Here is a 27,907-nt window from a genome sequence, read left to right on the forward strand (position 1 = left end):
ACACTTCTCTAGTATGTTTCCTGTGCAGGGGTCCTCGCCACTGTCAGAACAGAAACCAAGAGTGAAACGGTTTTGCAGAGAGAAAGATTTATTAAAGCGAAAGCTTGATGCACCAAGGGAGCTCACTCAGAAAGAGAATGGATGTGGCTCCCTCAGGTTTACAGATTCAGTGGTTTTATAGGTTCATGGTATTAGGGGACACTCCTTTCCTTTCCCTTCCCCAAAGTATGTTGAGGTGGATCCTGCACTGCACCTGCGCTGTGTACCTACCTGCTACTTCATGCATCGCAGGTCTCATTAGCATCCTAAATCTCTGCCTAGGGGAGTATTTCTTATTATCATAATGAGGAAAAGTTAATTATAGGACTGCTCTTTTAACTAATGTGCAAGCGTGATTTTAGCAACTTTCCCTGGGCCCGCTTATCTCTTCTGCGATTATGGTTCTGTCCGCTCATTGTTATTTATTGGCTAGGGGATGTGAGTCAAGGTTCTGCATGACTACATTATGTGACCACAGACTATATTCCCCACTAAGAGATTTTTATTCTTCTTAATCTTAAAGGGGTTGGGTCGAAGGTCTTATCTGAAACTACTTCGTGCTGATAGAGGGACTTTGTCAGGACCCTAAACCCAGGAGAAGTAGAAATCTCTGGCAACCTGATCCAAGGCTGGATACGCTCCTGAGCCTGGTATTTCATTGGTCAGGATTGGCTGGAACCCTTGCACGTGTTTCATGAAACTGGTGAAGGCTGGAAGAAACAAACTTGACAAGGAGGTTAAATAGACAAGGACCAAAGAGCAGCAATAGTAGGATAATTATTAAAGGCCTTAAAATGGGTAAAAACCAAATAAGGCTGTAGATGGCGCTCTTAACCATCGACCAGATTCTGTTAGGATTCTGTCTTGGTTATAGCGATGTAGCCTGGATGTTGGCTTATCGACAGGTCTATATACTTGTTTTGACTCTCCCTGAGTTGTTAATATAAGTGTAGCAGGTTTTATTAAAGACAGCGCAGATTACACCCCCTGCTCCGCCAGCAGATAGCTGGTCTATTGTCAAAGACTACATTTGCCAGTGAATTTAAGGAAGTTTGAAGGCCCTGGAGGGCTTCTTATGCTTGGAGGAAGTGCTTTTGCCTCTATAATCCAGTTTAGACCGACAACAGCATATTTTTTTTTTAAAGATTTTATTGGGGCAGGGGAACAGGACTTTATTGGGGAACAGTGTGTACTTCCAGGCCTTTTTTCCAAGTCAAGTTGTTGTCCTTTCAATCTTAGTTGTGGAGGGTGCCGTTCAGCTTCAAGTTGTTGTCCTTTCGGTCTTAGTTGTGGAGGGTGCAGCTCAGTTGCAGGTCTAGTTGCAGGGGGCGCAGCCCACCATCCCTTGCGGGAGTCAAAACCGGCCACCTTGTGGTTGAGAACCCGTGCTCCAACCAACCAAGCCATCCGGGAGGCAGCTCAGCTCAAGGTGCTGTGTTCAATTTTAGTTGCAGGGGGCACTGCCCACCATCCCTTGTGGGACTCGAGGAGTTGAACCGGCAGCCTTGTGGTTGAGAGCCCCTGGCCCATGTGGGAATCGAACTGGCAGCTTTCGGAGTTAGGAGCATGGAGCTCTAACCGCCTGAGCCACCGGGCCGGCCCTGCATATTTTGTTTTTTGATTTTTTTTTTTTTTTTACAAAACTGCTGCCATCTGTCAACCACTCCTCATCTGGGTTTCCCAAAGGGGTATCTTGTAGGTCCATTCAATTAGGGTTTTTACATAAGTGTGTTCTAAGACTTTGCTTGTAGCTGAGGGAAGCACAGTGGCAGGGTTTAAAGTCTGACATGCCCTTAAAGTAAGGTCCAGAGTCTCTAGCAATAGAGCCTGGTATTGAGTAAGCTTCCCTCCAGTTAGCCAGGATGTCCCTTTACTTCTAACATGTCCTGGATCTGATGAGGTGTAAAGACTTTGAGAGGTTGTCCCAAAGTCAGTTTGGGGGCCTCCCTGACTGTGAGGGCCATGGCCACTATGGCTCTGAGGCCATCCTTGGGCCATAGGTCCAGTTGTTTTGAAAAATAGGACACTGGTCTCTGCACAGCTCCCAATCTTTGGGTTAGAAGATTGGCCTAGTCTTTTGTGTACATAAAGGGAAAAAGGCTTTTTTTTTTTTTTAAATCTGGAAGCCCCAAAGTAGGGGCTCGTCCTAATTCAGCCTCTTACATTCTCATAAGCCTGCTAACCAGTTTTGTTCCATTGGAGAGGCTCCCAATTTAGACAATAACTTGTGGCCAGTTAAAGGAATGGGACACTCAGGAACATTTAGGAAAGGAGTTATAATCTTAGACCCAGTATCATAAATAAAGGAAAAGTAAATTGTCTTACCTTAGGCTGGCCCTCTATTCCCGTCACTGTGCAGTTAGTATTAGAGAGGCCCAATGGGCTGGACAGAGTAGGCGGCTCCAATATCTAACAAAATGTACTTTTTCTACCTGGCATATTGAGGGTGACCGAGGCTCCGCTGTTATGATGGCAATGGATCTTTCTGGAACTGGAGCCGGTCAAGTGCTCTGGCCTCCTCAGTTGGAGGAAGTGGTTTTCTCAACCCAGAGGCTAGCCATGAGGGGGAAGGACTTAAGAGGTCCCTTCTTTTTGCAGTATGCACATTGATTGTGCCTCAGTCGCAATGGCACCATCTGGGGTGTGTGTGTGTGGGTGCATCCTGGCCTGAAAGTTCTCTATTGTCTGGGGTCACTTTGAGGTGGTCCCCAGGTTATTGCAGCCAATATTTATCCCTTCCTTTTTTTTTTCTCCCCTTTTTTTCCTCTCTTGCTCTTTTTAGCCTTCTCCGACCAGTCCTGACTATTAAAAACCTTGAAGGCTTCTGACACCAAAGCAGCCTGCGGGGTCTAGGGTCCCGCTTCCAACTTCTGGAGCTTCTTCTGAATATTTGGCACAACCTGAGTTATGAAATGTATATCCAGGAGTGTCTGGCCCTCATCAGACTTTGGGTATATGTTAGTATATTTTCTAAAGGATTCAGAGAGCCAGTTAAGATATATAGCCACATTTCATCCTTGCAAACAGTTTTGTTTTTTTTAAAGTGTTTTTCCAGGACCCATCAGCTTTCAGTCAAGTAGTTGTTTCGATCTAGTTGTGAAGGGTGCAGCTCACAGTGGCCCATATAGGGATCGAACTGGCAACCTTGTTGTTTAAGAGCACCGCGCTCTAACCAATTAAGCTAACCGGCAAGGCCCCCCCCCTTTTCTTTTTTGAACAAGGTTGTCTAGGCCCAGTCTATGGATGGTTTTACCCTATTGTCATATTCTAAGGTTTGAGGCATAAGACGTGCAAGGTAGTTCCTCTGGCATGGCAGCTCTGGCTCCATTTTAAAGTGGCTCCTTTTATGTTATTGTTTAGTTTCTTCCTTTTGATCAAGATCTTGCTTTGAAAGCATTGCTCATTAATCTTCAGAACGCCACTAATCAGTTTTTAAAGGCAGCATTGGTCTTCCGTTGTCAGGATGGCTCATTTTGAGTATGTCATGCTAACGTCAGTCCCTCCTGGATTCCCAGTAATTCATGTCCCACTTAGGAGGGAAAGTAGTCTTCTAGCAGCCGTAGGCCACATTTAAGCAATGAGAGTGCCAGCACAGAGGCCATCATCGTTTTTTTGGGTTTTTTTTTTCAAATTTGTATTTATATTTGTACTAGTTTTTCCACCTATATCCAGAATACACCAACTGGATTCCTTTTGGTACCTTTGCACAGGTTGGAAGGTTTCTTAGTGTTTCTGTTTGTTTGTTTTTCCCCTTAACAAACAAAATGTTAAGTCCAATTTAAAGACTAGATCTGAACCAAGAGACAATACTTAAAGGCTGAGGGCAGTTATCTGTATTTATACTCATTTGGCTTGTGCCCAGATTTTATCTAGTTTCAACTCTAGTTTACCAGAGGTGCTTTATCCAAGTACAACAGAGCAAACCCCATCTTGCTTAGCTAGGATATAGTCAAGAGCAATTTTATAATCTAATATTGCTGTGGTGGTCATTGCAATACCTGTCCAAGGAAAGTATTCTTTTAAATCTGGTACCTTTATTGGGGCTGATATCACAAGGCATTAAATATCCAAGAGTCGTTACCTTTAAATTCAGTCACATATGGATTTGTTGAGTCTCTGAAATTTTGTATCTTAGAGTTTCAGGTTTTTTTTTTCCCTCATGAACTTTTCTGAAGATGAAACATCATGGTAAAAACAATAATTGTCTGCAAATGACTAAATACTTAAAAATGACATAGTTAAAGATCTAGTGAGAGTTTACACATATATATACATATAAATAATGTAATTGACTCAGTTATCTGTTCCAGTATTAGTTTAACTATATATGAAAATTTTTTCAACAACAGCATATCTCTGTCTCATACCTTTCTTTACCAAAAATATATATCTTATTTTTCACATACAGTCATTTAGTAGTTTTATAAAACCTGTAGCTCTTTTATAAATTTTGGCAAGGAAACTTATATAGCAGTTCACATTTTTAAAAAGTCCACTTTTTCTTCAGTCTCTGTGGGCAATGTTTTGATTCGTTACTGGGCGTTTACATTTAAAGGACATGATAAATGTCATAACTTTCAGTGACAGAAAAACTGTAAATTTTCTAACATTTATATTAACATAGCTATCTAATGTAATCAAAGGTTAAGTATCATTTATTTGGCAATGCTTACCATGTCATTTAACGTATTTAATAGGCCTAATTATTATTATTGTTGTTGTTGTTTTTGTTGTTTTATAAAGAGATGAAACAGGTCTTTGAGGTGTTTTAGGGATCCTTCTGAAAAACTCCAAAGTTCTTAAAAATCTCAAGAAAATGACTCCCTTTAAATTTTGAATCTTGGGAAGTTTGTCAAACATACTTGATCAAAAAGTTCATATCGGGGGGGCCAGCCCAGTGGCTCAGGGGGTTGGAGCTCCATATGGGGGGGGAAGCCTGGTGGCTCAGGGGGTTGGAGCTCCATATGGGGGGGGCAGCCTGGTGGCTCAGGGGGTTGGAGCTCCATGCTCCTAACTCCGAAGGCTGCCTGTTCGATTCCCACATGGGCCAGTGGGCTCTCAACCACAAGGTTGCCAGTTCAATTCCTTGACTCCCACAATGGATGGTGGGCTGTGCCCCCTGCAACTAGCAACGGCAACTGGACCTGGAGCTGAGCTGCGCCCTCCACAGCTAAGACTGAAAGGATAACAACTTGAAGCTGAACGGCACCCTCCACAACTAACATTGAAAGGACAACAACTTGACTTAGAAAAAAGGCCTGGAAGTACACACTGTTCCCCAATAAAGTCCTGTTCCCCTTCCCCAATAAAATCTTAAAAAAAAAAGTATATACCTTATTCCTTTATTACCAAAAATAGATAGTTTCTTTCCATCTTAATTAGAATTTTTAACTCTTAGAAACCTTGATTACTAACAAGTAAGCAACTAGTACTCTTCAGATTGGCAAACTTATGAATATATTTCATAAACTCTAGAAGCATATAGGCTTTTGTTGGCAATATATTTACAATTTTTTAGAAACATTTTTAATAAAGTACAAGACATATTCACCAACAGCTTCTAATTTATCTTTCAGCTTTTCTGAAATAAAAACCCAAAAGTAGGGCCGGCCTGGTGGCTCAGGTGGTTGGAGCACCGAGGTCGCCAGTTCGATTCCCACATGGCCCAGTGAGCTGCGCCCTCTACAGCTACGATCGTGAACAACAGCTCTCCCTGGAGCTGGGCTGCCACGGTGCTGCCAAGAGCAGCGAGCAGACTGCCTCAGTCTCAGGGAGAGCAAGGCTTATAAAACCAGCATGTCCTATGCGTAGGAGCGTGTCCACTGAGAAAGAGTGGGGGGTGGGGAGGTGGAATAAGAGGGGGGCGGAGCCAAAAGTAAGTGAACTCAGACTTATCTAATAATTAATGTTTTAGCATTTTATGTTATTTTGAAATATCTAGACATTCAATAATTTTTATCACTTAACTTAGTAAAACTCTAAGGTTTCAAGTTACCAAAAGAATTTGGGAAACCACGTTTAAGCATGAAAATATAACATTATTATTACTGAAAAGTTTTATTAACAACCTTTTATTTTTGCTATATCTTTATTTTTAAATAACTATGAGATTTCAAAGTCAATTATTAACCAAGCTATTTTCCTGACAAATTTTGTAACAAAGGTAACAAGAGTTTATTTTCTAAACCTGGGTGAAACAAAAGATGCCATATTTAATGTCAATAACTCTAAAAGTCATGTCCATTTAACTAAAGCTTCAGCCAGCCTTAGTATCAAATATTTTCCTAGATCACATGATTCTGAAAAGTACTTGGGTCAGTTTCTATTTATTTATTTATTTATTTATTTATTTATGTAAGTGCTTAATGTTTTCAAGCCAATTAAACATTATAAACGAGTAATACCATCCAGAGGCAAAAATACTATATCATATATAAAACACAGACAAACACAGACATCAGAGATCATACACATAGACAAAATTATTAATAATTGTAGAGAGGACTTAAGATTTTCCATTTGTCCTTGACAGTTTTAGGGAGGTTGGGCAAAGGGGGGTGTCCATCTTGTGAGATTAGCTGCTTGTGTTTTTAAAAGTACCTTTCTCCTCCCCCCCTTCAGTTATTTCAGCCTCAGGCAATAGTGGCTGTTTATATTTCTGGTTATATCTGTAAAAACCTGAAAGTTACTGAGAGAAAAATCTTGTAAGACTTAATTCTGCCAAGTTTCTGAACAGAGAGTTGATGTCCAATTATAAGTGGACCAAGAGGCAGGTGGACTCCCCTACGTTTAGCACTTAAAATTTGTTGAATCGTCCCTGGTCCCAAAGAGTTTGTTCCCAAAGGGGCAGATGAAATCTGTGGAGGTAGAAAGAGTTAGGACACCTAAGTAATGCTGGCCCACGGCACTTTGCCAGAGAAAGATGAGGGACCCCAAAGGTTTCTTGAAACTTTTGTACCGGATGAAGTCGTGAAAACAAGTCAAAAGATGTCTGATGAGACAAACGAAAGAGTTGGTGGGGGTGTGTGGGGGGGATCAACAACAAAAGCCTCTGCCAGGACTTGGAAGAGTTCCAGGGATAATGAATGTAAAACAGATGACCAGAGTTGTGTAGTGAAAGTCGAATACACAGATTGCAAAAATCTCAACCCCAGAAAGAAGTCAGTAATCAAGGAAAATAATCAGACGACTTGAAAGCCGCCGGAGGGAGGGAATGAGAAAGGTGGGGAACAGAGATACATGGCTAGATCAAAGCCAGACCAGGGGTAGGGCCACTACAGAAGCAAGCACTGGGTCTCTAAGGGGGACACCCCTTCTTACCTAGGCAAAGAGTGTGCACCCTAACAACAGGGCCTCAGAAGTTAACCAGGACGTCCGGATAGTCAAGGGAAAGGGGAAGTGAAACCAAGACTCCAAGGCACAGGAACCAGGATCTGGCTGACCGGAAGAGGGGGAAAGAAAGAAAAGTCAGAGATATGGAAAGAATTGAGGGAGGAGAAATCAAGTTCCGAGAGGCCGGGGTAAAATGACTCACCGAGTCCAAAGAGCGAGACGTTTAGCACGGAAAAGTCTGGAAAATGAGTCCCCTCTAAGGTAGCCAGGAATGTTATTGTCGTGGGGGTCCTTGCCCCTCTCAGGATAGAAATCAAGAGGGTGGGCGAAACAGTTTTGCAGAAAGGTTTATTAAAGCGAGAGCTTGGTGCACCCAGAGAACACGCTCGGAAAGAGAATGAATGTGGCTCCCTCAGATTTACAGGTACAGCGGTTTTATAGGCTCTTGGGATTAGGGGCCACCCCTCCCCTTTCCCACCCCAAAGTATGTTGAGGTGGGTCCTGCACTGCGCCTGCGCCGTGTACCTACCTGCTGCTTCATGCATCGCAGGTCTTATTAGCATCTTAAATCTCCGCCTAAGGGAGCGTATTTTATTGATAGTGAAGAAAAGTTAACTATAGGACAGCTCTGTTAACTAATGTGCATGCGCAACTTTAGAAGATTTCCCTGGGCCCACTGATCTCTCCTGCGATTATGATTCTGTCCCCTCGTTGTTGCTTATTGACCAGGGGATGTGGCTCAGGTTGTTTTCCCCAGTTGAAGGTTGTTTTCCCCAGCTGTTTTCTACCCTACGTGAACACCAACTACAAGTACACCAGATTTCCAAATTTTCGCGGAATTACTGAGAGGAGTCCGACCTGTGGCCATGACAGCTACCGGGGTGCAAGCATAATCCCACAAAAACTCACAGAAGTGGGGGCGGGGCTACAGTTCCCCTGCGCACAGTCCCGTCAGAGCCAAGTCCAGACATTGATTTTGATCCTGACTTTAGCTGGGCACCTGACCTCAGTTCCAGAATAATAATAATAATAATAATAATAATAATGATAGGCATTGTTCTTGGCACACAATGTACATTAACTTATTTCACAGCAACTCTGCTACTGCTCAAATAATTATATTCCCATGTTACTTCCTGCGTTCCTATAGGGAAAATGTGAATTTCAACGGAAACCTATGCATCACCTCTAGGAACAGGGTGTCACAAACTACAGAAACAATGGGCCAAATCCTGTCAACTGCCTGTTTTTGTGAGGCCCACTAGCTAAGAGTGTTTCTTACAGTTTTTCATTGGTCAAGAAAAAACAAAATAATCTGAGGGATGTGAAAATTCTATGAAATTCAAGTCTGTGTCCTTAAATAAAGCTTTGTTGGAACATAGCCATGTCCATTTGTTTCTGTATCATTTACTCTTTCACTACAATGAGTAGTTGCAACAAAAACTATGGCCTACAAAAACTAAACTATTTATTATATGGCACTTTACCAAAAAAAGAAAAAAAAATTTGCCCTGTATTACAGGACCCCTTTCAGGATTTTCTGGTTCTGCTTCTATGGGAACTTTTTATAAACTCTGTAGTTATAACTGATAACAGCAAAAAAATAATTTTTGCCTATAGACATGCAAATGAATTCTGCCAAGCGGAAACTCCCCTGCAATTATTTTTTGCCTTACCACGTTCATTTTAATATTCCTGATTTGTCTGTTCTTTGGATCCCCTTTGAAATGGTAACACCTGACCAGTGATCATTAATAATGAGTTAACACTAATTTTTAACATGTGTTCATTTTTATATCTGTATGAGTCATGACTTTATCTTTTTGGGGGACAGGTATCCTTCAGCACTGCCTATTGCTGTCAAGTACCTCAGCCTGGTAAAGTACCTCAGACTTTAGATTTTACTGCATCTTGGTGAAAAACCTCCAACATGGTTAAAAAGTCAAATTATGATTCATGGGACTGAGTCAGGTAAACTTTGTCAACAACCATGTTCAAGAAACCAAGTTTCATTTTTGGGAGCCAGTGTTTACAGAGTCCTCACAGGAAAACTGGCTCATACTGGACTTAAAGTCAGTCTTCCAGGTCAGTCCTGGCCCACCAGACCCTTACAGTCTTTTGGGGACAGCAAGAAGAGAGCAATTTGCTAAGAGGCATAGATACTGTAGGTGAAATTTAGTGGTTTCTCACTTCGAGTTAGCCAATGATAAAGGCTTTTCTTTTTTAAATTTTATTTATTTAATTATTTTTCAATTACAGTTGACATTCAATAATATTTTATATTAGTTTCAGGTATACAGCACAGTGGTTAGTCATTTCTATCATTTATGAATTGATTCTGATAAGCCTAGTACCCACCATACAGTTATTACAATATTATTGACTATGTTCCCTATACTATGCTGCACTTGACTTCCCCGTGACTGTTTTATAAACACCGATTTGTACTTCTTAATCCCTTCACTTTTTTCATCCAGCCCCCGCAATCCACTTCCCATCTGGCAACTATCAATTTGTTCTCTGTATTTATGAGTCTGTTTCTGTTGATAGAGGCTTTTCAAAGTCAAACCTGAGCGTCCTTACAGAAACTTCCCTCAAAGCAAACTGAACACCTGCTGTTCCTGTGTAAATTATCAGGGCAAACTCAATGAGGCCTGCTGAGGAAGGTCTTTCTCTGAGATTCTTTTTAACAAAAAGGACAAGGTAAATATTATTCAGCTATAGAAAAGGAAGGAAATCCTGCTATTTGGGACAACATGGAGGAACCTGGAGAACATTACGCTGAGTGAAATAAGACAGAGAAGGACAAATACTGGATGATCGATCTCACTTATATGTGAAATCTAAAAAAAATCAAATTCAGAAACAGAAGAATGGCGGTTGCCAGGGGCTGGGGAGTTGGGGAAATGAAGAGATAGATGTCACAACATCCAGAAGGGTTTATTAAACTAGTTTCACAGTAGCACCATTCTCACTAAGGCAAGATTCTTGATCTTGGGGCAAAATGTTGTTTGGGCTTCACAGAATGCATGTTATCCAGATGACAAGCCATAGCTGCTGAGCTGATATCAGAAAAAAATGGGGGCAGATGGGATCTCTATCTTCCTCCATCAGTTCCCTCCAAGGGCAACGGCTGTCACTTGAGGCAGACGTCCCTGCGGGATCTGGCCAGGAGTGGGCAGACATCTGGTTTCTCACCCTGGAGGAGACAGCCATGAGTTGGGATCCTGAAAGGAGACCCTATCCCACCCGCTGAATCCCTCTGTTGCCCGTCCAGCTTACCTGGTACAACTCACACACGAGGGTTAGGAGCTGGCTCATATCTTCCAAGGGTTTCTGCACAAAGCAAGACAGGAGGTCACAAGTGCTACCTGCCCTGACCAACCCCTGCCTGGCCCAGAAGGGGCTGCAAATGGCCAGTGCCTTCTGCGTCCCAGACTGGTGGGCACATCCATCACCCTGGTCCCTGTCCAGAGGCTGAGCTGAGGGCTACAAGGGTTCTTACCCCATTGACGACGACCCAAGGAACATACTCGTGGGGTGGCTGCAGAGCATCCGTAAGCTGGGCATTCATGTGCAAGAGCTGCATGCCACGGTCCCCCAGTGCACATTCCATGATGGTGTCGGAGGACACTTTTGGGGCATAGAGCTGCAGGCACTGAGGGCAGAGGGAGGCCAGTGAGCCTCAACTTCCTCCCTGCTATCTCCCCAATAACCCCCTACTGGTCCCCCAAGCAAACTTTCTGATGCCTCACTGGCAACAGGGGACAGTTGGGGACACAGTGAGGCAGCAGGTGCTTCATAGATGCCTGAGCGGAGGCTCCTGAGGCAGGGGCTCGGGCTGCTCCTACCTCCCATATGACCAGCTCCTGAGCCCTACATTTTCCTCAGAGCTTCCATCAGTGCTGTTCCCTCCACCAGGGACACCTATCCTCCAGCTTCCTCAGCATCTCCTGAGGGCTCCCTCCTCTGCCCTCCTCCAGCCCCACTGTGGCTCTGAAGGGTTTGGGGATGTCTCAGGATGAGGCCTCCTGGGTGGCCCAAATGTTTGATGAATGATTAAATGATCAGGGCAGATGAGTCACTCCTTTGGGAGTTTTTCTAATTGTCCAAGGAGGCAGACAGGCCTGTCCTGTCACCCCCACACCCCAGAGGAGGATCATTATGTGTCCCTGCTCATCTGAGCCCAGTTCAGTGGCTCCTCCTAGAGAAACCCCCCCCCCACATCTACCCACACCTTCCCCAAAAGATTTTCCTTTCCTTGATTCAGAGATTGAGTCTATGAGGGGAAGAGCGTTTTCCTGGGGCTATACAGTCAGGGCCAGGATTTCAACCTAGGTCTGTCTGGGGTCAGGGAAGGCCAGGGTCCCCACATCCAGGCCAAGTAAGAGGCGTCACTCACTGGCTTCAGATTGTTCTCCATGTCATCCAGTTCCTCTATGCAGACAATGGTCAGGAAAGCCGCATTCTTCTCCAGCTGGTCCAACAGGCAGGCCTGGGGGTGGGGATGGGCAAGCAAGGATGTGAGGGGGGCCCAGAGCACCCCAAGACCACTCTGGGAATAATCACAGGGGTCCACTAATGAAGCAGTGAATGAAGTCGTGATTAAATGGAGGCACATGGGCAGGAGATGGAGCTGGTTCCAATCCCCTCTGAGCCTGGATTTCACCCTCCTTACCACCTGCAGCTTTCCCGGCCCCCACGAGGGACCCTGGGGCCACTTACTTCGACCTTGTTAAACTTGCACTCCTCTTCCCCGTGCTGGCACGTGAACTCCCACTTGCCACTGACATTCTGTTCCTGCAAGGCAATGGGGTGGATGCTAGCCAGTCTGCTGGGTGCCCCCAAACCGTGGCCCGTTCCTCAGTTTCCCAGCTGCCCAAGTACCTTGGCATTTCCATAGGGCACCAGTGTGACATTGAGGATCTCCAGGACCATCAGCCACGTCGGGAAGAGCTCTCGGACCAGGAAATACCGGCAGCCAGGGCACAGTGCCTCGTAGTAGAGGCTCACATTGACAGGTGGGGAGTTGAACTTCTGGAGGGGCACCTTTAGGCACAGGTCACCGGCCTGTGCAGGAGGAAGGGGTGTGAAGTGAGGGCAGCCCTGCTTGGTTCGCTTGTAGAGAGGGGGCCACAAATAGTAGGTGGTGCTCTATCCCGCACTCCTGACTCTGAGGCTTTACCGAGTCCCTGAATTTGTCAGCAAAACATGTGACAGACTTGCAAACAGTAGGCACTTAATTTAGACACAGCTCTTGCTTTCCTCCAGGTGAGGTGAAACTCCTGGATCAGGGGAACTGTATAGAGTAAGGATTCAGGGCAAACACATTTCTGGTCCCTGACCTCAGTCCTGCCTTCTTGGGAGGTGCATACCACAGGAGACTAATGCGTGCTCATTTGTTGCCACTTCATGCCCAAAGCCTTGGCCTTACACCAGTGCTGACTCCTCTTCCTCTCAACAGGCTCACGTGAACCCCACCCAAGCCCACTGAGGAGGTGGCACCTAATAAGTGCTGACTTCCGGCTTCAGCTGAGGGGTGGCAGGCACCCAAATCTGTGAGCAAGTCTTTCAGTCTCTGGGGCCTGTGGTTGCTCCTCAAAGAAACACTCAAGTTCTTCCCTGGCTAAAGGGCACCCTAATGGGAGCAGGTGCCAGGGGCAGGCTTGTCTGGTCTTTCCCTGACCTCCAAGAGGAGACCCCGATTCCCACCCCAGAGGTACACAGTAGGTCTCAAATGCACCCTCGGGCGGGGCGGGTGGGGACGTGGTGGGAATAGCCGAGCGTCTTAGCCCCAAATGGGAAAGCGAAAGGAATCCGAGACTGTGGCCACAGTGCCTGGGGTTACACAGGGGAGGTTCTGGAACCAACAGCGCGCGTTCCCTCCAGACCCCCGGCAGCCTTGGTTAGGTCTGGGAAAGAGTATGAGCCGCCTGCCCGCGCGGCGTGGTCCCCACCGGCCCGCCCGCCGCGGCGCGGGTCGTACCTTGCAGGGGGCCGCCCCCTCGGGGCGCGTATCCAGCGGGGATGTACCTGCCGCCGTGGGGATCAGCAGCAGCAGCGCCGGTAGGAACGGCAGGAGTGGAGACCAAGTCATCCTGGGGTGGGTACCGGGGCGACGGCGGGAGCAGCGCCGGGGGGGAGGAAGCGGCCTTTAACCGCGCGGTGGCCCTGCCCCCAGGCCGGACCCGCCTCCCTGGCTCACGTCCTTCGGGGCTGGCTAGCGTCTCTGGGTGTTGGCACTTCTCTCTCTGGGTCTCCTTTTCCAACTCCCTCACCCCCACCCGGTGCTGGGCCAGCAATCACCCGGCCGCCGGGCGGTTCAGAGGTACCTCCCCCGACACACACCTCGTCCCAGCAATCAGCCCCGCCCAGTCATGTGAGGCTGGGACCAGAGCGCCTGGAGAGGACGCGAAGCAGGTACTTCAGAGACAGAGACACAGAGACCAAAGGAGACGGAAGGGTCTCGCGCCACCGACACCTTTAGGGCGGTCAGGGTGATCTAGCCCCCGTCTCTAGCTTGGGGACTCCGTGCACTAACGGGGCGATTCCCGTCTGGGTGTGGGCACCGACTGCACAGCCCGGCGCGGTCCCCCTGGCCTGGCCGGGGACGCCACTCATTCCCAACCCAACTCGCCTGCCCCTCGCCCCCGCCCCCTCTCTGCTCCCCAGCCGGGACGCTTGGTCCCGCAGGGCTGACTCAGGCTTGGCCACAGCTGGCCCAGAAAGCAGAAGCCAGAGAGGGAAGGGCGCTCACTTCTCTTGGCCCCCAACCCCTGCCTGTGGGGGAGGGGAGAGAGGAAAGCTGGAGAATCTTCTTTCCGACCGTTCCAGGCTGGGGAGGGGTACACCCCGGCCCCCAGCGTGCTCCCTTGGGGGGAGAGAAGCCAGGGGTTGGAGCAGTAATTACCAGAAGCCTGTACTAGGTCCATGGGGAGGGGGAAGGGGTTGGGGGTGACCGTGTAGGAGCTAAACCAGCAGAGTCAGCCAGACCCGGTTGGCTCCAGGACTGTGCCGGGTACCTCAAGTGATGGAGTCTGTTTATCAGTCTGTAAAATGGGAGAACAGCGAGGGTTGGGGAATGAAGTCACATGGAGGGCTTAGAGGCAGAGGTTGAATTGCTCCAGGCGGGGGGTGGGGGTGGTGCAGCTGGGCTGTGAGCCTGGCAGTGCCCGCAGACAGAAGAGCCTGGATAAAGCTTGGAGGATGAGGGTGTTGGGGGAATCACCAAGACCCCCACACTTTGCAGGACCTCAAATGCCAGGCGGGACACAGGATTGGATCCCACAGGAGGAAATGGCCACACCTGGACCAGAACACAGCTGAATCCCCAGCACCACAGCCCATGTCACCCTCCAGTCTGAGGAAGGCCCAGCCTGAGCATCCACACTCAACAGCAGTTTGGGAGCCCAGCTTTCCCTCAAGTCCACAGGGCTGGATGATCCCCCCACACCATCCCTCTGGACCCTTCACAAAATCCATTTCCTTCCTGAATCCTCTGCAAATCAAAGAAACAAAGCTTTGGGAGCTAGTGGAGAGCTCTCCCTGTGCAGGGTAGGATGAAAGAAATAATAAATATAATTGCTACAATTCCGGATGGATTCATACATGTAACCCACCCATTTGATCATAGGACTCTCAGAGACATTTAGTTGGGGGCCTAGGTAGCAACTATTGACCCCACTTGGTAAGAGGAAATTCAGGATTGGAAAGGGGTGGTGACTTTCCGAAGGAAAACCCAGCTGACAGTTGAGCGTAGGCACTGGCCAGAGGCGTCCTGGGCTGCTACCTTTCACCCCTAAGTTCAACCAGCTGGGGTCAGGGGACTGCGGTCACCTTTATTCTGTGAGTGCCCATGCAGTGGATGAATGACAGAGGAGAGAACATTTAGGTTGCAGTTATGTGGTACCTCCTGACTGGGCACAGAACAGGGACAGTACCTGGGAAGGCTGGGGGGGGGGGGGAGGAGCGGTATCTGAGGTCAGGCAGGCAGTTCCTGTGACTCAGAGAGCCCAGTGGGCGAACCAGGTTGGTGGCCTGGATGCCCCACGTATGTTGGGCCCTGACCGGTGCTATATGGTGTGGGGAGGGCCAAAGGAAAGGGATCTCAGAGGTAGGGGATGGTGAACAGTCTAGGTCAAAGACACGGAGGACCCAGCCCAGTATCCCCTGGGACCTGGCAGCCTGAGTGTCAGGGATAGGTGTGAAAGGGTCAGAGGAGTCAGCAGAGAGGGGCTGGTCCTAAGGGCATCAAGAACATGGAGGACCCCTCTGGGTGGCATGGGAGAAGTCATGACTGGGCCCCATCTGGCAATGAGGAAACTGCACATCAGAGGGCACAGCTGGTGGCTTGAGTGCTGGGCCTCAAACCTAGGGAGTCAGCTTGGGTGGTGGTGGTAAGGAGCTGAATTGGGTGGGGTCCCTCGAACAGGCAAGGGTGTGAGACAGAGCTCAGGGTTTGAGCCTCTGTGTGACCTTGGGCAGGTTTCTCAACTTCTCTGGACATGAGCAACTAAACTGGGGAGCAGGGGTTGTCATCCTCACTGGCATCCTGAGTTAAACTCAAGCCCATCTGTGTGACCCCATGAATGTCAAGGCCCCCAGCACCGTGGCCATAGAGAAGCCCCACTGACAACAGAAGCATCCACCGAGTTCAATGTTTTATATTCACATTAGTATCAACGTACCATACAAAACCTGCCTTCCCGCCTAGCCAGGCAGGCAGGAGGGTGTCCGCGGCAGCATAGAAAACCGGGGCTCTCGTCCCAAAAGAGGAGAGGAAATGGGCTTTACAGTGAAGGAAACAGAATCCAACATGATCGAGGAGAAGCCATGAAACTGTACTGAGCGGAGGCGCTGCAGACAGCGGTGCATCACACCTGCGCCAGCAGCATGGCGGCAGCCTCGATTCCCGGGAGGCCAGCGGGGGCTGGGTAGGGCCAGCTTTTGAGGTTATTTTTAATCACTTTCTTTTCCGGGGCAGCTTCTTGGTAGCAGCCCCATCATGGGGATAACCCATGACAGGTTTCACTTCAGGGTTTGGAAGGGAAGTTGGGGTCTGTGGGGCGGGTCCTGCCCGGCCCCTCATGTCACGGCCAAGGATCCTGGAAGCAGTCCAGTGAAGTTCCTTCCTGCCCCAACCCCAGGTCTATGGCTTAAAAATCAGGGCGCCCAGGCTGGGGCTTAGCAGCCCAGGGGGCCTCTGTAAACATGGCAGGTGCAGACAGGTGGGGCTTTGGGGACCCCGGAGACCTGCAGGGGCAGCCAGAGTTGTGGGGCGGGCAGTGCCTGTGGGGGAAAGGGGCATGAAGTGGAGGAGGCAGGCCCCTTGAAAGAGACTTAGAGGGACAGAGACCAAGAGAGACAGGACAGATGGGGATAGAAAGAGAGTTAACAGAGAGATTCAGAGAAAGCAAAAGACAGACAAGCAAACAGAGAGGAGAGATGATGGAGAGAAACAGAGTTGCAAAGAAATGGAGAGAAAAAGAGATCAAGACAGAAAGAGATTCACAAAGAAGAGAGACAGATGGACAGAACCTGAAAGAGATCAGAGACAGAAAGATGGAGCCCATGGGCTCAGTTGCTGGGGCCCAGGTAGCTCTGCTCCGTCCCTGTCGGTGCGCAGCGGGCGGGCGGGGGGCCAGGGCCAGGGGCGCGCACGGGGTGGGCCAGCGTGACGGTGAGCGCGTCATTGTGTTGCACGAGGGAGGTGTGTTGGTAGTGCAGCACCAGCTCCTTCAGGGACCCGTACAGGTTGTAGGGCTCCGCAAAGCCCAAGCCGGTGGCCGTGCGGTAGATGACGCAGTGCTTAGTGTCGCCGTCCACCCTATGGGATGGGCAAACGGCTGGTCAGGAGGGCCCCCACGGGCTCTCCCAGCCGCTCCCTCAATTCCCAGACCCTGACCTGGTCCAGACCCTCCATTTCCAGCCAGGACACTGGCCCACCTTCCTCCCCTGTCCCCCGTAACCCCTTCTCTCTGTGGCAGCCAGGGGGAAGGGTCTTCTTCCCAGCTGTCTTCCCAAGGCCTAGCACATAGTAGGTGCTCAATAAGACTCTTGGAAGGAACATGCGGCCTCCCCACCCCTCCCCCACAGGCACTCACACCACAGAGCAGGCATAGCAGCCCCGCTGACTGCTCTCACGGATGAGGAAGGTGCCATCCCGCTTGCCACTCAGCATTTCCTCAGCCTGCGTGCGGTTGATCTTGCCCACATACCAGGTGCGTTCCTCATGGTGAGGTAGGTCGTCCTCGTCCTCCATCAGTGAGTACTGACTATGGGGGAGGCAGGAAGGAGACCTGGTCACTTACCCGCCAGCCTGAGTCCCCCCTGCCACCTGGACAACGCTCCCTCCTTGATGAACTCCTACTCATTCTTCAAATCCCACCCAAAACAGCCCTTCTTCTGGAAAGCCCTCCCTGCCCCACTCCAGGTAATCACTCACTCCTCAGTCTCATTTTTGATCCCCAGCCACTCGTTGATTTTCTTCTGCCGGGCCCCTTTCTGGGTGAGCCACCTGGGAGGAAGGGGAAAGGTGGGTTGTGCAGCAGAGACAAGGAGAACCCACAGGGGGTCAGTCCAGCCTGGCTGGAGGAAAGGGCTGACCTAAGAGGGTAGGTTTGGGTGTGATACTGCCGGTTGCCACAAGGGGTCAGCTTTGACTTGGCCAAGGGCAGCTTGGGCGTGAGGTGGGGCGCCACCTGGCGGGCTCCGCCAGGAAACTGCCTACGTATTGTTTCTGTTAACGCGTATTGAGCCCTCAGAACATGCTACCCAGGCAGGATCTTCTATAACCACTAGAGGCTCAGTCTCAGGGGCTGCACGGCAGTGCTGTTGGCCTTCACACAGGGCAGTTGTCTGTTCTGCTCCTCTGTTTCCCCAGCTGGAAAGGGGAAACTTTACAAAGGACTTGGAGAAGACAAAATGAGCTAATATGTGCACGGTTGCTCAGCACAAGTACCTGGCATCCAGCAGGTGCACATAAGCATCTAAGGTCCGGGAGGGAGGGGAGCCCTTGCTGAGGTCTTCACGATGGGGCTGCAAGCAAGCGCAGGGCACTTACACCAGGTACTGGTCTCGGATCTTGCGCAGCTGCATGAGGTCTGGCTTCAGGCTGTTCATGCGCTTGTCAATCTCCCTGTTGTCCAAGGCCTGTGCCCGCAGCTCCTGCTCCAGCTTTGTGCGGCTCTCATGGATCTCGGCGATGCGAGACTTGAGCCGCTCAGAGTTCAGGAGGATCCTGGGGGAGGAGCGGCTCAGAGGCCTTGGATGGTTCCCAGCCTCTAAGCCTTTGCATATGCGGTTTCCGTGATTTCTCTTTCTGGCCAGCTCCTATTCATCCTTCAAAGTCCATTTTAACTGATCCTCCCTCCCACTGTCCCCTCTATTTCCTTTCTTTCCCGGCTTGCACTGCACCAGATAGGTTGGGGTAGGGCAAGGCAGAGGAGCCAGACTCACCTCTGCATCTCTTTCTCATTGCCCTCACGACGGAAGCGCTCTAGATATTCCTTGCTGCACTTCTCTTGCGTCTGGCCCTGTTCTTCAAAGATCTTGATGGTTTCATTGAAGGCCTCAATTGCGGTGCGCTTCATCTGCAGTTCCTGGAGGAGGGGGTGAATCTTAGCGCCTCCTGGGACTCCCCGCCAATTCCCTCATGAGGGTGACGACAGATCCCAATTCCGATATGGACACTTTGCTCAAGCAGTTCCATTCACCAGGCATGTCATTTCTCTAGCTCCTGCTGCCCCAAACGAACTCCTCGTCAACCTTCAACCCCCCACTCTGCAAACCTACTCCTCCTTTATAACCTCCCTTGGGCACCTTACAAATACCTGGACTTGTTAGCCTTGCTGAGAGTTAAGGGGAAATCTAGATGCTCCAGTTCACAGGGCTCCTTCTCGAGGCAGATGCTGTACTGAGCACTTCCCACACAGCATCTCACAAAACCTGCCAATAACCTCCTACAAAGTCAGAACTGTTACCAGGGAAATTGAGGCTCAGGGGGCCTAAGTCATGTCCAAGGTCATGATGTACCTAACTGATCCCAGACAGGCATCTTGTCCACTTAGAGCCTCAGCTGACCTATCAGTAAAAAGGGGACAAGAAAGAACTCCCTCGGGGACCCCAGGGGAGACCGAGCCATTCCTAGACTGTGACAGACATTCGATCTGAGTAAGTTGTGTTTCCACTTGCAAAAGGAGTTTATCAACACAGGCCCAATGATAAAACCTCCCCTTCCCTGTTTTAGAAGACGCTGCTCTTTACCATGACCTACTGACTGTTTCGCCCCTCGTCAGGTTATCGTCATCACTGCGAATACCCTCCAGGTTGAAGGGGATGGAGAACGAATTAAGACCCAGGGCTCCAGTTTACAAATGGGGAAACTTAGGTCCTGAGAGACTCATAGGCTCCTCCCAGCTCCTGGCCTGGCTGCTCCTGAGAGGCTGGTTGGTACCTTGTCATCTGTTTTTGTTTTTTAAACCCTGTACATTTATTTCTATGTTTTTAGGGCCGTCCCCAGCGCTACAAGTGCCTGCTCTGTGACCTGGAAGTGATTGTCTGTCCCTGTGGCCTTGCCACTGCCCCTCTGTGCCTTGATCTCCCTGTGTGTACAGGCCCGAGGTACCTGAGAGGTACGTGTGTACTCCTCGTAGAGCTGGTCATACTCGCGGCTCTTGTCCTGGTATTGCTGGTGGTAGACTTTGAGCTGGGCACCCACTGCCTCCACACTGTCCTCCTTGACGATCTGGTCCTGAGGACACCCAGTGTAATCAGCAAAGCCACCTGCTGGTTAACGGAGGCCCGAGGCCGCCCTCCCCAGCTCCTGCCAAGGCCCCAGACCTGCTGGTACTTGGACACGGGGTATAGGAGCCGCGTGTCCAGTTTGGCATTGTACTGGGCCAGAGACTCATGGCGGTAGTGGGTGATGAGGTCCACGACAGAGCAGAAGGTGAGTGGCTCTGAGAAGCCATAGTGCCCATCACGGTGGAAGACTTTGATCAACTTGTTGTTCCCGCCTTTCCTAGGGATGGATAAGAGAGGGTGTCAGTACCCAGTGGGACCCCCAGTGTGACACCTAGGTCTCCTGGCCCTGACACCACACATGTCCTCCTCCCGCCTCTCACAACTGTCATCCCACAGGGGATAGGCCCCTACCTGAGAGTCAGGGTGTACTCCCCCTGGATCTTGCTGGAGGCATCTCGAACCAGGAAGGTGCCATCAGGTGTGTCCCGGAGTTTCTCGTTCACCTCCTCCCTGTAGGGACACCCAGGATTAGGGCTGCCCAAGACCCTGCCCTTCAGGCCCTAGCTACCATGTGGCCCTACCCCACAACCCTACCTGGAGATGTCACCCCAGTACCACTCAGCATCCTGTAGGGAGGGTGGGCTCCCCTCATTGGCCAGCCCTGTAGGAGCCGGCTTTGCCTTAGGTGGTTTGGGCGGCAGAGCTGGGAGACAGGAAAACAAATGCACATTGAGCACCAACTCTTTACTGTGGTCAACTCCCACTGCAACTGAGCCTGCTGACGCTGCGGGGCCCTGAGTCAGCACTCATGGCCCACCAACAATGAGAGGGTAATAATACAAAGGTGGGGGGCGGTCACCTGGGGGTGCGACCTCCTGTTCCTCCAGGTGCTCCTGAAGCAACTTCTCCACCAACAGAGCTGGGAAATCGGGGGAGGGCTCAGACCTGGGGGAGGGGAGAGCAGTAAGCACTGGGTAGGGCTGTCTGCCGCCGGTGTGCACATGGTCCTGCATGTGTTTGCACACCTGGGGGGTACACGTGAAAGCTGGTAAGAAGGGCTGATGACGCGGGCAGGTGTGGGAGGCCAACTGCTGCTACCGGTATGTATGCTGTAAGCGCTCAATAAATGCTCATACAAGAACGGAACGAGAGTCCAGCACCTGGGGTAGGGGGAGCAGAAGCGAAGGTGCAGGCACCAACCACTGCTGGGATGGGGCCTTCCTGGAGCCCAGGTTCACTCTTTGTTATCTTTCCTAGCCACCCTCATCACAACAGCTCTAGCCTGCTACCTATCCTACCCCCACCCAAGCCTCTGACCTTTCCTCCATCTAAAGCCCCGCTCCCTTAAGTACCGGCTGCTCACCCGTCGGGTGCGCCCCCTGGCGGTGGCGGCGAGGGAGGCGGTGCGTGTAGCAGCAGCAGTGGCCCGAAGGCAGTGCCCAGGGCTCGCACCGCGGGGCCCAGGGCTGGGGCGCGCCGGGCCATCCGGCCCAGGTGCTGGATCAGGAAGCGCAGTGTGAGTGCGCGGTGCAGCGGCAGGGTCGGGGGCTCCAGTGCCGGCCCAACAGGTCCCACGGCCTCTGGGGACAGAAGGCCGGGCAGGGTGAGCCGGCACCCGCGAGCCCTGGCCCCCTTCCCATCTCAGGTTCCACACCAGGCTCACCATGCAGGGCCCGGCGAGCCTCGGCCGCGGCCTCCGGCGTCACGAGGGGCGCGGGAAGAGCCAGTAGGAAGCCCTTGATGCCATCCGCCAGGGCCGCCGCATCCCACTGCTCCACCTCACTCAGGGACCAGTCTGCGGATGCAGGAGGGCTGCGTGGCGGGGGCTGTCCCGGTCACCCGCCCCACCCCTGCCCGTGGAAGCTCCCCCTCACCTGTGCGCTGGGCTGGCAGCTCAGGCCTGTAGAGGGATTCGCTGTCTAGCCCTGGGGCGGGGGGAAGGGAAAGGGTGGGCCAGCTGTCAAATGCTGCCCTGACCCCATATGGGGTCTGGGGTGGCTACTCAACCTACCAGAGATAAGAGCAGGGGGAGGAGAGGGAGATGACAGCACATGCAATGGTGGGTCTGGTGTTCACAGTCCCATCTTCCCCTGGGAGTTAGTCCCTCCCTAGTTCAACACGGAGGCCCAGAGTATCGGGGCCAGCTTCCTCCCATGCAGAGTGAGCCCAGCAGCTCTGTGAGATGACTTGCCCATCACCAGAGGTAAACAAGCAGAATCCAGGGGCTGCAGCCCGGCCAAGGCTCACCTGTCCGCTCAATGGCTTCCACAAGCTTCACCAGGAGAGGGGGAGCCACGTCAGGTGGGGAGAACTGATCAGGCAGGTCGGGGAGGGTGAGACCTGGCAGGAGAGGACAACATGTTGGCGGCGTCCCTGAAAGGACCCTAGCCTCTCTCTTGGCCTGCTGCATCTCAGCTGGGGCATCTGAAGGCAGGGTCCAGCTCAGGCAAGGGCTTGGCATCTGGACCACCACCCGGGGGAAGCCAGAAGCCCTGCAAGTGGGACTGGGAGGGCTGAGTTAGGGGGAAACAATTTTGTGAGTTAGGAGATGAGCCAACCGCTTCAGATCGGGTGCGGTGGGTTGATGAGGGTCCCCTGCAAACCATGTCCACATCCCAATCCCTGGTACCTGTGACTGTGACCTCATTTGGAAATAGGGTCTTTGCAGATATACTTAAGGGAAGGATTTCAAGTTGAGATCTTGGATGTAAGGCCCTAAATGCAGTGACTGGTGTCTTTATAAGAAGAGAAACCGGGGTGGGGGGTGGGAGATGAGGGTAAGGGGGATCAAATATATGGTGATGGACGGAGAACTGACTCTGGTTGGTGCACACACAATGGGATTTATAGATGATGTATTACAGAATTGTACACCTGAAATCTATGTAATTTTACTAACAACTGTCATCCCAATACATTAAAAAAAAAAAAAAGAAGAGAAACCATGGAACAAAAGAGACAGATACTGGGATGATGTGGCCACAAGCCAAGGACGCCTGGAACCACCAGAAGCTGGAAGAGGCAGGAAGGGTCCTCCCCACAGGGAGTGCAGCCCTGCTGATACTTGATCTTGGACCTCTGACCTCTGACTTCCCAAACTGTGAGAGAATAAAGTCCTATGGTTTGAAGCCACCTGGTTTGTGGGAGTTCATTACAGCAGCCCCAGGAAACTCATACAGCAGGTGTCGGCCTCTGCCACTGATGGCTGTGCAACCTCAGGCACAGGGCCTGCCTGCTCTGTGCCTCAGTTTCCTCCACAGAGAAACTTGTATCATCTTTTTCTTCTTAGTGGGAACGACAAAGTGGTTGAGAAAGAAGAAAAGGAAAATATCCCTGACGAGGCCGGAACACCTCACTCTGAGGAGCTTCCTCCACTTTCTAAGTTATTTTTGCTTGAAAATGTTATCTTGCCCCTTTTGCTGAATGCTGAAACCCTTCCCAGGAGGTGCTAGGGGCCCTCCCTGGCCCAGCCTCAGCAGGCCCTGAGTTTCCCGCCCCACCAGGCCCTTTGTGTTCAGAAGCTCTGCCTGCATCGCCACCATTGGATGCGGCTCTGGCCCTCGGCGCGACGCCCTGGCACACAGCAGGAGCAAGCTGGGGCCTGCGGGGCCTCCCTGAGTGATGGGCCAGGTGGTGCCTCTAGCTGGAGAAAGGCCCAACTGCACTGAAAATGAAAAAAAAAAGAAAGAAAGAAAGTACGAGGGGAGAGGAGGTAGGCAGCCACGGTTCTGAAACTTGACTCTGGAACTTGTTTGCGACCAGTTTGTGAAACGGGGAGGGAGGTTCTGTCAGAACAGGTGTCACCCTATTTTATGGATAAGGAACTGAGGCTCAGAGAGGCAGCAACCTCCCCATGGGTGGACAGCCAGGAAGAGGCCCAGGCAACACTCGGGGGCTGCACCCCTGTGTGGGGTGGAATGGAGGAAATGCAGGCAGCTACAGCATACTCCCTGGTGGTCCCAGAGTCCCGGAGGGGCAGGGCCTAAAGGCACCAAGGGACGGAGCCTCCACATTTCCAGATGAAGAAACTGAGGCCTGGAGAGGGTTAGCCCCTGGCCGATGCCACCCAGCCCTGAAGATTTGGAGGGCGGGGCTGCCGCCCTGAGTGGGGATGTGTGTGGAGGCTGGACCCAGGCCAGGCAGAGGGAGGCGGCTGTTACCAGGGAGAGAGGCAGATTTTGGCTGGGAGCCCGGATGGGGCTGCCTCCTGCTCCTCCCAGGCCAAGGCAGGACGCAGGCCCAGGCCCTAGAGACACCAGATGCTGCAAGGCCCAAGCCAGCGCCACACTGCCTTGGTGGCCCCCATTCTGCCCCAGGCTGGGGGACACTGTGGGCATTAGTGTTTCTCTGGCACAAAACCAGGCATGTCATTGGTCAGAGCCACGGTGCCTCCCATGGCCTTGGCCTTCACTGGGTGGTCCTGAATGAGGGGTCTGACCCCCTTGTGCCTTGGTCTTCTCGTCTGTACATGGGCCTCCCTGGGCTGCTGTGAGGTTGGAGCAGACCACGCCCAGTACTCAACACTTACAGCGTCTTCCCCACAACCTGAGCCTGTTTCCCTGGCTAAAACCAACGCCCCCTGCCCAGCATACAGCAATTTCAAAGTATGCTCAGTGTCCTGGAGTCTCCATTTCCAACACACCCCTTGGAAGGGGGGATGGCTGAAGGTCTTTGGGGAGGCTGTGGGGTCCTCAGACAGAACCATGCTGCACGGCCTCGACTGAGTGTCCCACCCTTTCTGAACTTCACGGCTCCCTTCATTTTGGAAACCGGGTAAAATCAGTAATAAAGGGGTTGCCTCAAGGGACCCTGTCTGCAAACCACAGAATGAAGCTACACTGAGCCTCTGAATCCTACTGAACACTCCCCATTGTCTTCAAAATTAATCCCATGATGTCCCAAAGTATGGCCCCTGGAAACTTCCCCTTCCTCATTCCACCCTGCCCACCAGCTGTTCCCTGAACCCATTACATTCCCACCTGACAGCCTCTACCCTGGTGGGCCTGCTACCTGGAACCCTTCACCCCCAACTCCTTCTGCATAGCCTTTGTTGTCACCTAATCACATTCTTGTCACTTCTGGAACCAGACGGCCCATGAAGGCAGGATCAGGCCTGTATCCACCCCATATTCCCAGGACTGTGAACCGCCCAGCCCTTGACAGCAGTACGGCTGACACTTGTCAACTGACCAAATGTCCTTATTCTCCTCCCCTGGAAGTTTCCTCTTCATTGCCTCACTGGAAAGATGAGGAAACTGAGGGTCTGAGGGGACCATGCCCACCCTCAACAGGGACCCTGCATGCTGCTCACCTGGCTCCGGGGGCCCTTCTCGGGGCCTGGCTGGCAGTGGGCGAGGGCCGCGGGGGCGAGGGCCAGGCCGAGCCAGGGCCACAGGCCCCAGGAACTCAACGTAGGTGCCCGGAAAATCGCCACGCTGCCTCGTGCGCTCGTTGAGGCCAGGCATCCAGCCCACGTTCTGTGGGCAGCGCTCACTGCCCTCGGCCACACCCAGCACCTGCAGGGCTGCCCGGCTTACCACCAGTATGTCACCTGGCAGTAGCTCCAGGTCTTCTGGCCGCTCCCGGCGGAACGGGTACAGTGCACGGTACTGGAAGCCCTCAGCGCCAGCCATGGTGGGCTGGGGGGTGATCTGGAAGGTCAGGCAGCTGCTCAGGGCCCAAGTGGCCCCATCAGCTGGGGTGGGCCGGGAGGGTCCAGTGGGTTGGCTTGAAGCACTTAGACCTCTGTTTCCACCAAGAAGTTACAGGGGACGCTCACGCCTGGCTTCCTGCCATTATTCCATGACCCTGAAAAGGGTCACTCGTTGCTCCATCCACCATTCGTCAACTGGTGGGAGGGGGTCAGCAGAGTGGTTTCTGGTCACTCAGCTGCTGTGTTTCCACTCGATCTGCAGGGCCAGGTCAGGCCAGGCCACTCACTCCCTTATGTGGGGGGCCATCGGCGCCCGAGACTGGCGGCTCTTCCGGCTGCGCCAGACGAGGGGGCCGAGGGCACAGGCTGTCACCATGCTCAGCAGGGGACGCTGACCTAGGAGGAGATGGTAGAGCAGCATAAGCCAGGTGGGATTCCTCCCACCCTCAACTTAGAGACAGATCCCAGGTTGGAATCCCTTGACTCATTGGGTCACCAAGAGCCAGTGCCTGCCTCTCTCTGGGTCTGTTTCTCTAGCTGTAAAGTGGGTGCAATAATAGCCCTCCCTTGGGGTACCTGCCCCAGGCATACTGCATGTTCACTTGGTAAACAAGGTCTGTTAGAGATGGGGAAACTGAGGTTCAGGGCAGTGAGGTCTTTCTTGGGCTAGGAAGCTGGGACTGAAAAACCCAGATCTGTTCAACTTCAAGGCCCAGGATGAATGAGAGGAGGCAGCAGCCAGATAGTTAGACCCAGAGCAGGCAGGGCAATATGGGACACTCAGGGTGATGTGGGAGCCATGAGGGGGGGTCGGGCCAGCTGAGCACAGGAGGAGGCAGCAGGGGCACAGAACGGTAGGAAAGGAGTTCCTGGCAGAGCTCACCTATACAGGCAGAGTCCTAAGGGTGAGTCCAAGCAAAAGGATCTCTGATCTCTGCAGGGGAGGGGTGAGCAGAGGTCCTGGCAGACTCAGCATGGGGGCCCACCGTGGGCGCTCAGAACATGAAGGGGTTGGTGGGAGGCAGAGGGGACCTTAGCTCCAGGGAGATGGGTGAATGGCAGGAGGGCAGTGCAGCTTCCAAGGGGGAGGCTGCTGTTTGCAGAGTGATGACCACCCCCCAGGAGCCCCCAGTCTCAGGGAGGCAGAGCCCAGCACACACACATTTCCAATCTCAGCTCTGCAGGTTCAGTCCTCTGAAGATGCTGAGGTGGGGGAATGCTTTTCTAGAGGGCAGGTTCTCACTAAAGACAGGAGGGGGCACTGGCCACATGCAAAGGCTTGACAGCGGAAAGTTGATTGCCAAGAGTTCAGGGCGGCTCTAAGAAAGCCACTAACCGCACAGGGCCTCGAGTGCCAGGCAGAGGGTTGGACCGGAGATTTACTGCCGCCCAAAACACCACAGGAAGCCCCAGGAGGTGTCCGAGCAGGGAGCAGAGGCTCCACATTCTACAGGTGGGGAAACTGAGGTCCAGAGAGGAGATATCCAGGAAACCGCCTGGACACGTTTGCACATGCCCGGTGCGCAGGCCGGGGACCCAGCACTCCCCAATCCAAGAAGCTAGTTGGCGTAGCCAGGCCTGGCTGGGGGCTCGATGACTAGACTCAGGGCCTGTGCGCTCACGCGTGTTCAGACGTGCACTCGGCCTGCGTGGACCCCGCAGCCCAGTCCAGGGACCGGAAGTGCAGCCGACCCCCGACCCTAGCACCCCACTATGCCCACACAATGCCTGGGCACTCCTCATTTCTGATCGGCGCCCCACTCCCAGCAGGGCCTCCCTCCATTCCGGGCCGCGGCTCCAGCACCTTATCTCTGCCTGGAGGTCTGCTCCCACCTTCCGGGGCGGCTGCACGGCTGCCAGGTAGAGACCGAGGCCTCCTGCTCTCTGTGGCCCGCCCCCCCCCGCGGCCCCCGGTCCCCACACTATACTTAGGCTCCCTGCATTTGCGCGCACCCCCAGCCCCGCCAGCCGGCAGGGACCTACCTGGTTGTGGCCACCGCCGCCGCCGCCGCGGCCGCCGTCACGCCGAGCAGAGCCCCACCGGTGGCTCCACTGCGGCCGTCGCCGCCGCCGCCGCCACCGCCGTTCCGAACGGCCGGGCCCGCCCCCGGCGGAAATAGCCGAACGTGTTCGGGCGGC

At 52.1% G+C, this 27,907-nt stretch overlaps 2 protein-coding genes and 1 long non-coding RNA gene across 3 annotated transcripts; 1 reads left to right on the forward strand and 2 right to left on the reverse strand.

Moving 5' to 3' along the window:
* Positions 1-10,292: 10,292 nt before the first annotated feature.
* Positions 10,293-13,690, reverse strand: IFI30 (IFI30 lysosomal thiol reductase). Its single transcript, XM_019737087.2, has 7 exons — positions 13,358-13,690; positions 12,259-12,441; positions 12,097-12,171; positions 11,774-11,866; positions 10,877-11,029; positions 10,654-10,707; positions 10,293-10,570 (listed from the first exon to the last, which is right to left on the reverse strand). Exons 1-7 carry the CDS (start codon positions 13,466-13,468, stop codon positions 10,508-10,510), a joined length of 732 nt encoding a protein of 243 aa, XP_019592646.1. The 5' UTR covers positions 13,469-13,690; the 3' UTR covers positions 10,293-10,507.
* LOC141572690 (uncharacterized) lies at positions 13,653-14,961 on the forward strand. The gene is made up of 2 exons (XR_012498055.1): positions 13,653-13,791; positions 14,621-14,961. It is a non-coding gene; the product is annotated as an uncharacterized LOC141572690 (long non-coding RNA).
* A 1,057-nt stretch (positions 14,962-16,018) lies between these two features.
* On the reverse strand, positions 16,019-27,891 carry PIK3R2 (phosphoinositide-3-kinase regulatory subunit 2). Its single transcript, XM_074337894.1, has 16 exons — positions 27,752-27,891; positions 25,427-26,164; positions 22,363-22,455; positions 21,990-22,040; positions 21,779-21,910; positions 21,479-21,695; positions 20,975-21,060; positions 20,710-20,818; positions 20,527-20,625; positions 20,212-20,392; positions 19,997-20,122; positions 18,829-18,971; positions 18,434-18,610; positions 17,816-17,887; positions 17,475-17,645; positions 16,019-17,197 (listed from the first exon to the last, which is right to left on the reverse strand). The coding sequence occupies exons 2-16, from the start codon at positions 25,746-25,748 to the stop codon at positions 16,948-16,950; spliced, it is 2,229 nt and encodes a 742-aa protein (XP_074193995.1). The 5' UTR covers positions 25,749-26,164; positions 27,752-27,891; the 3' UTR covers positions 16,019-16,947.
* Between the last annotated feature and the right edge of the window lie 16 nt (positions 27,892-27,907).

Source organism: Rhinolophus sinicus, linkage group LG07, assembly GCF_036562045.2.
Source record: "Rhinolophus sinicus isolate RSC01 linkage group LG07, ASM3656204v1, whole genome shotgun sequence".
NCBI lineage: Eukaryota > Metazoa > Chordata > Mammalia > Chiroptera > Rhinolophidae > Rhinolophus > Rhinolophus sinicus.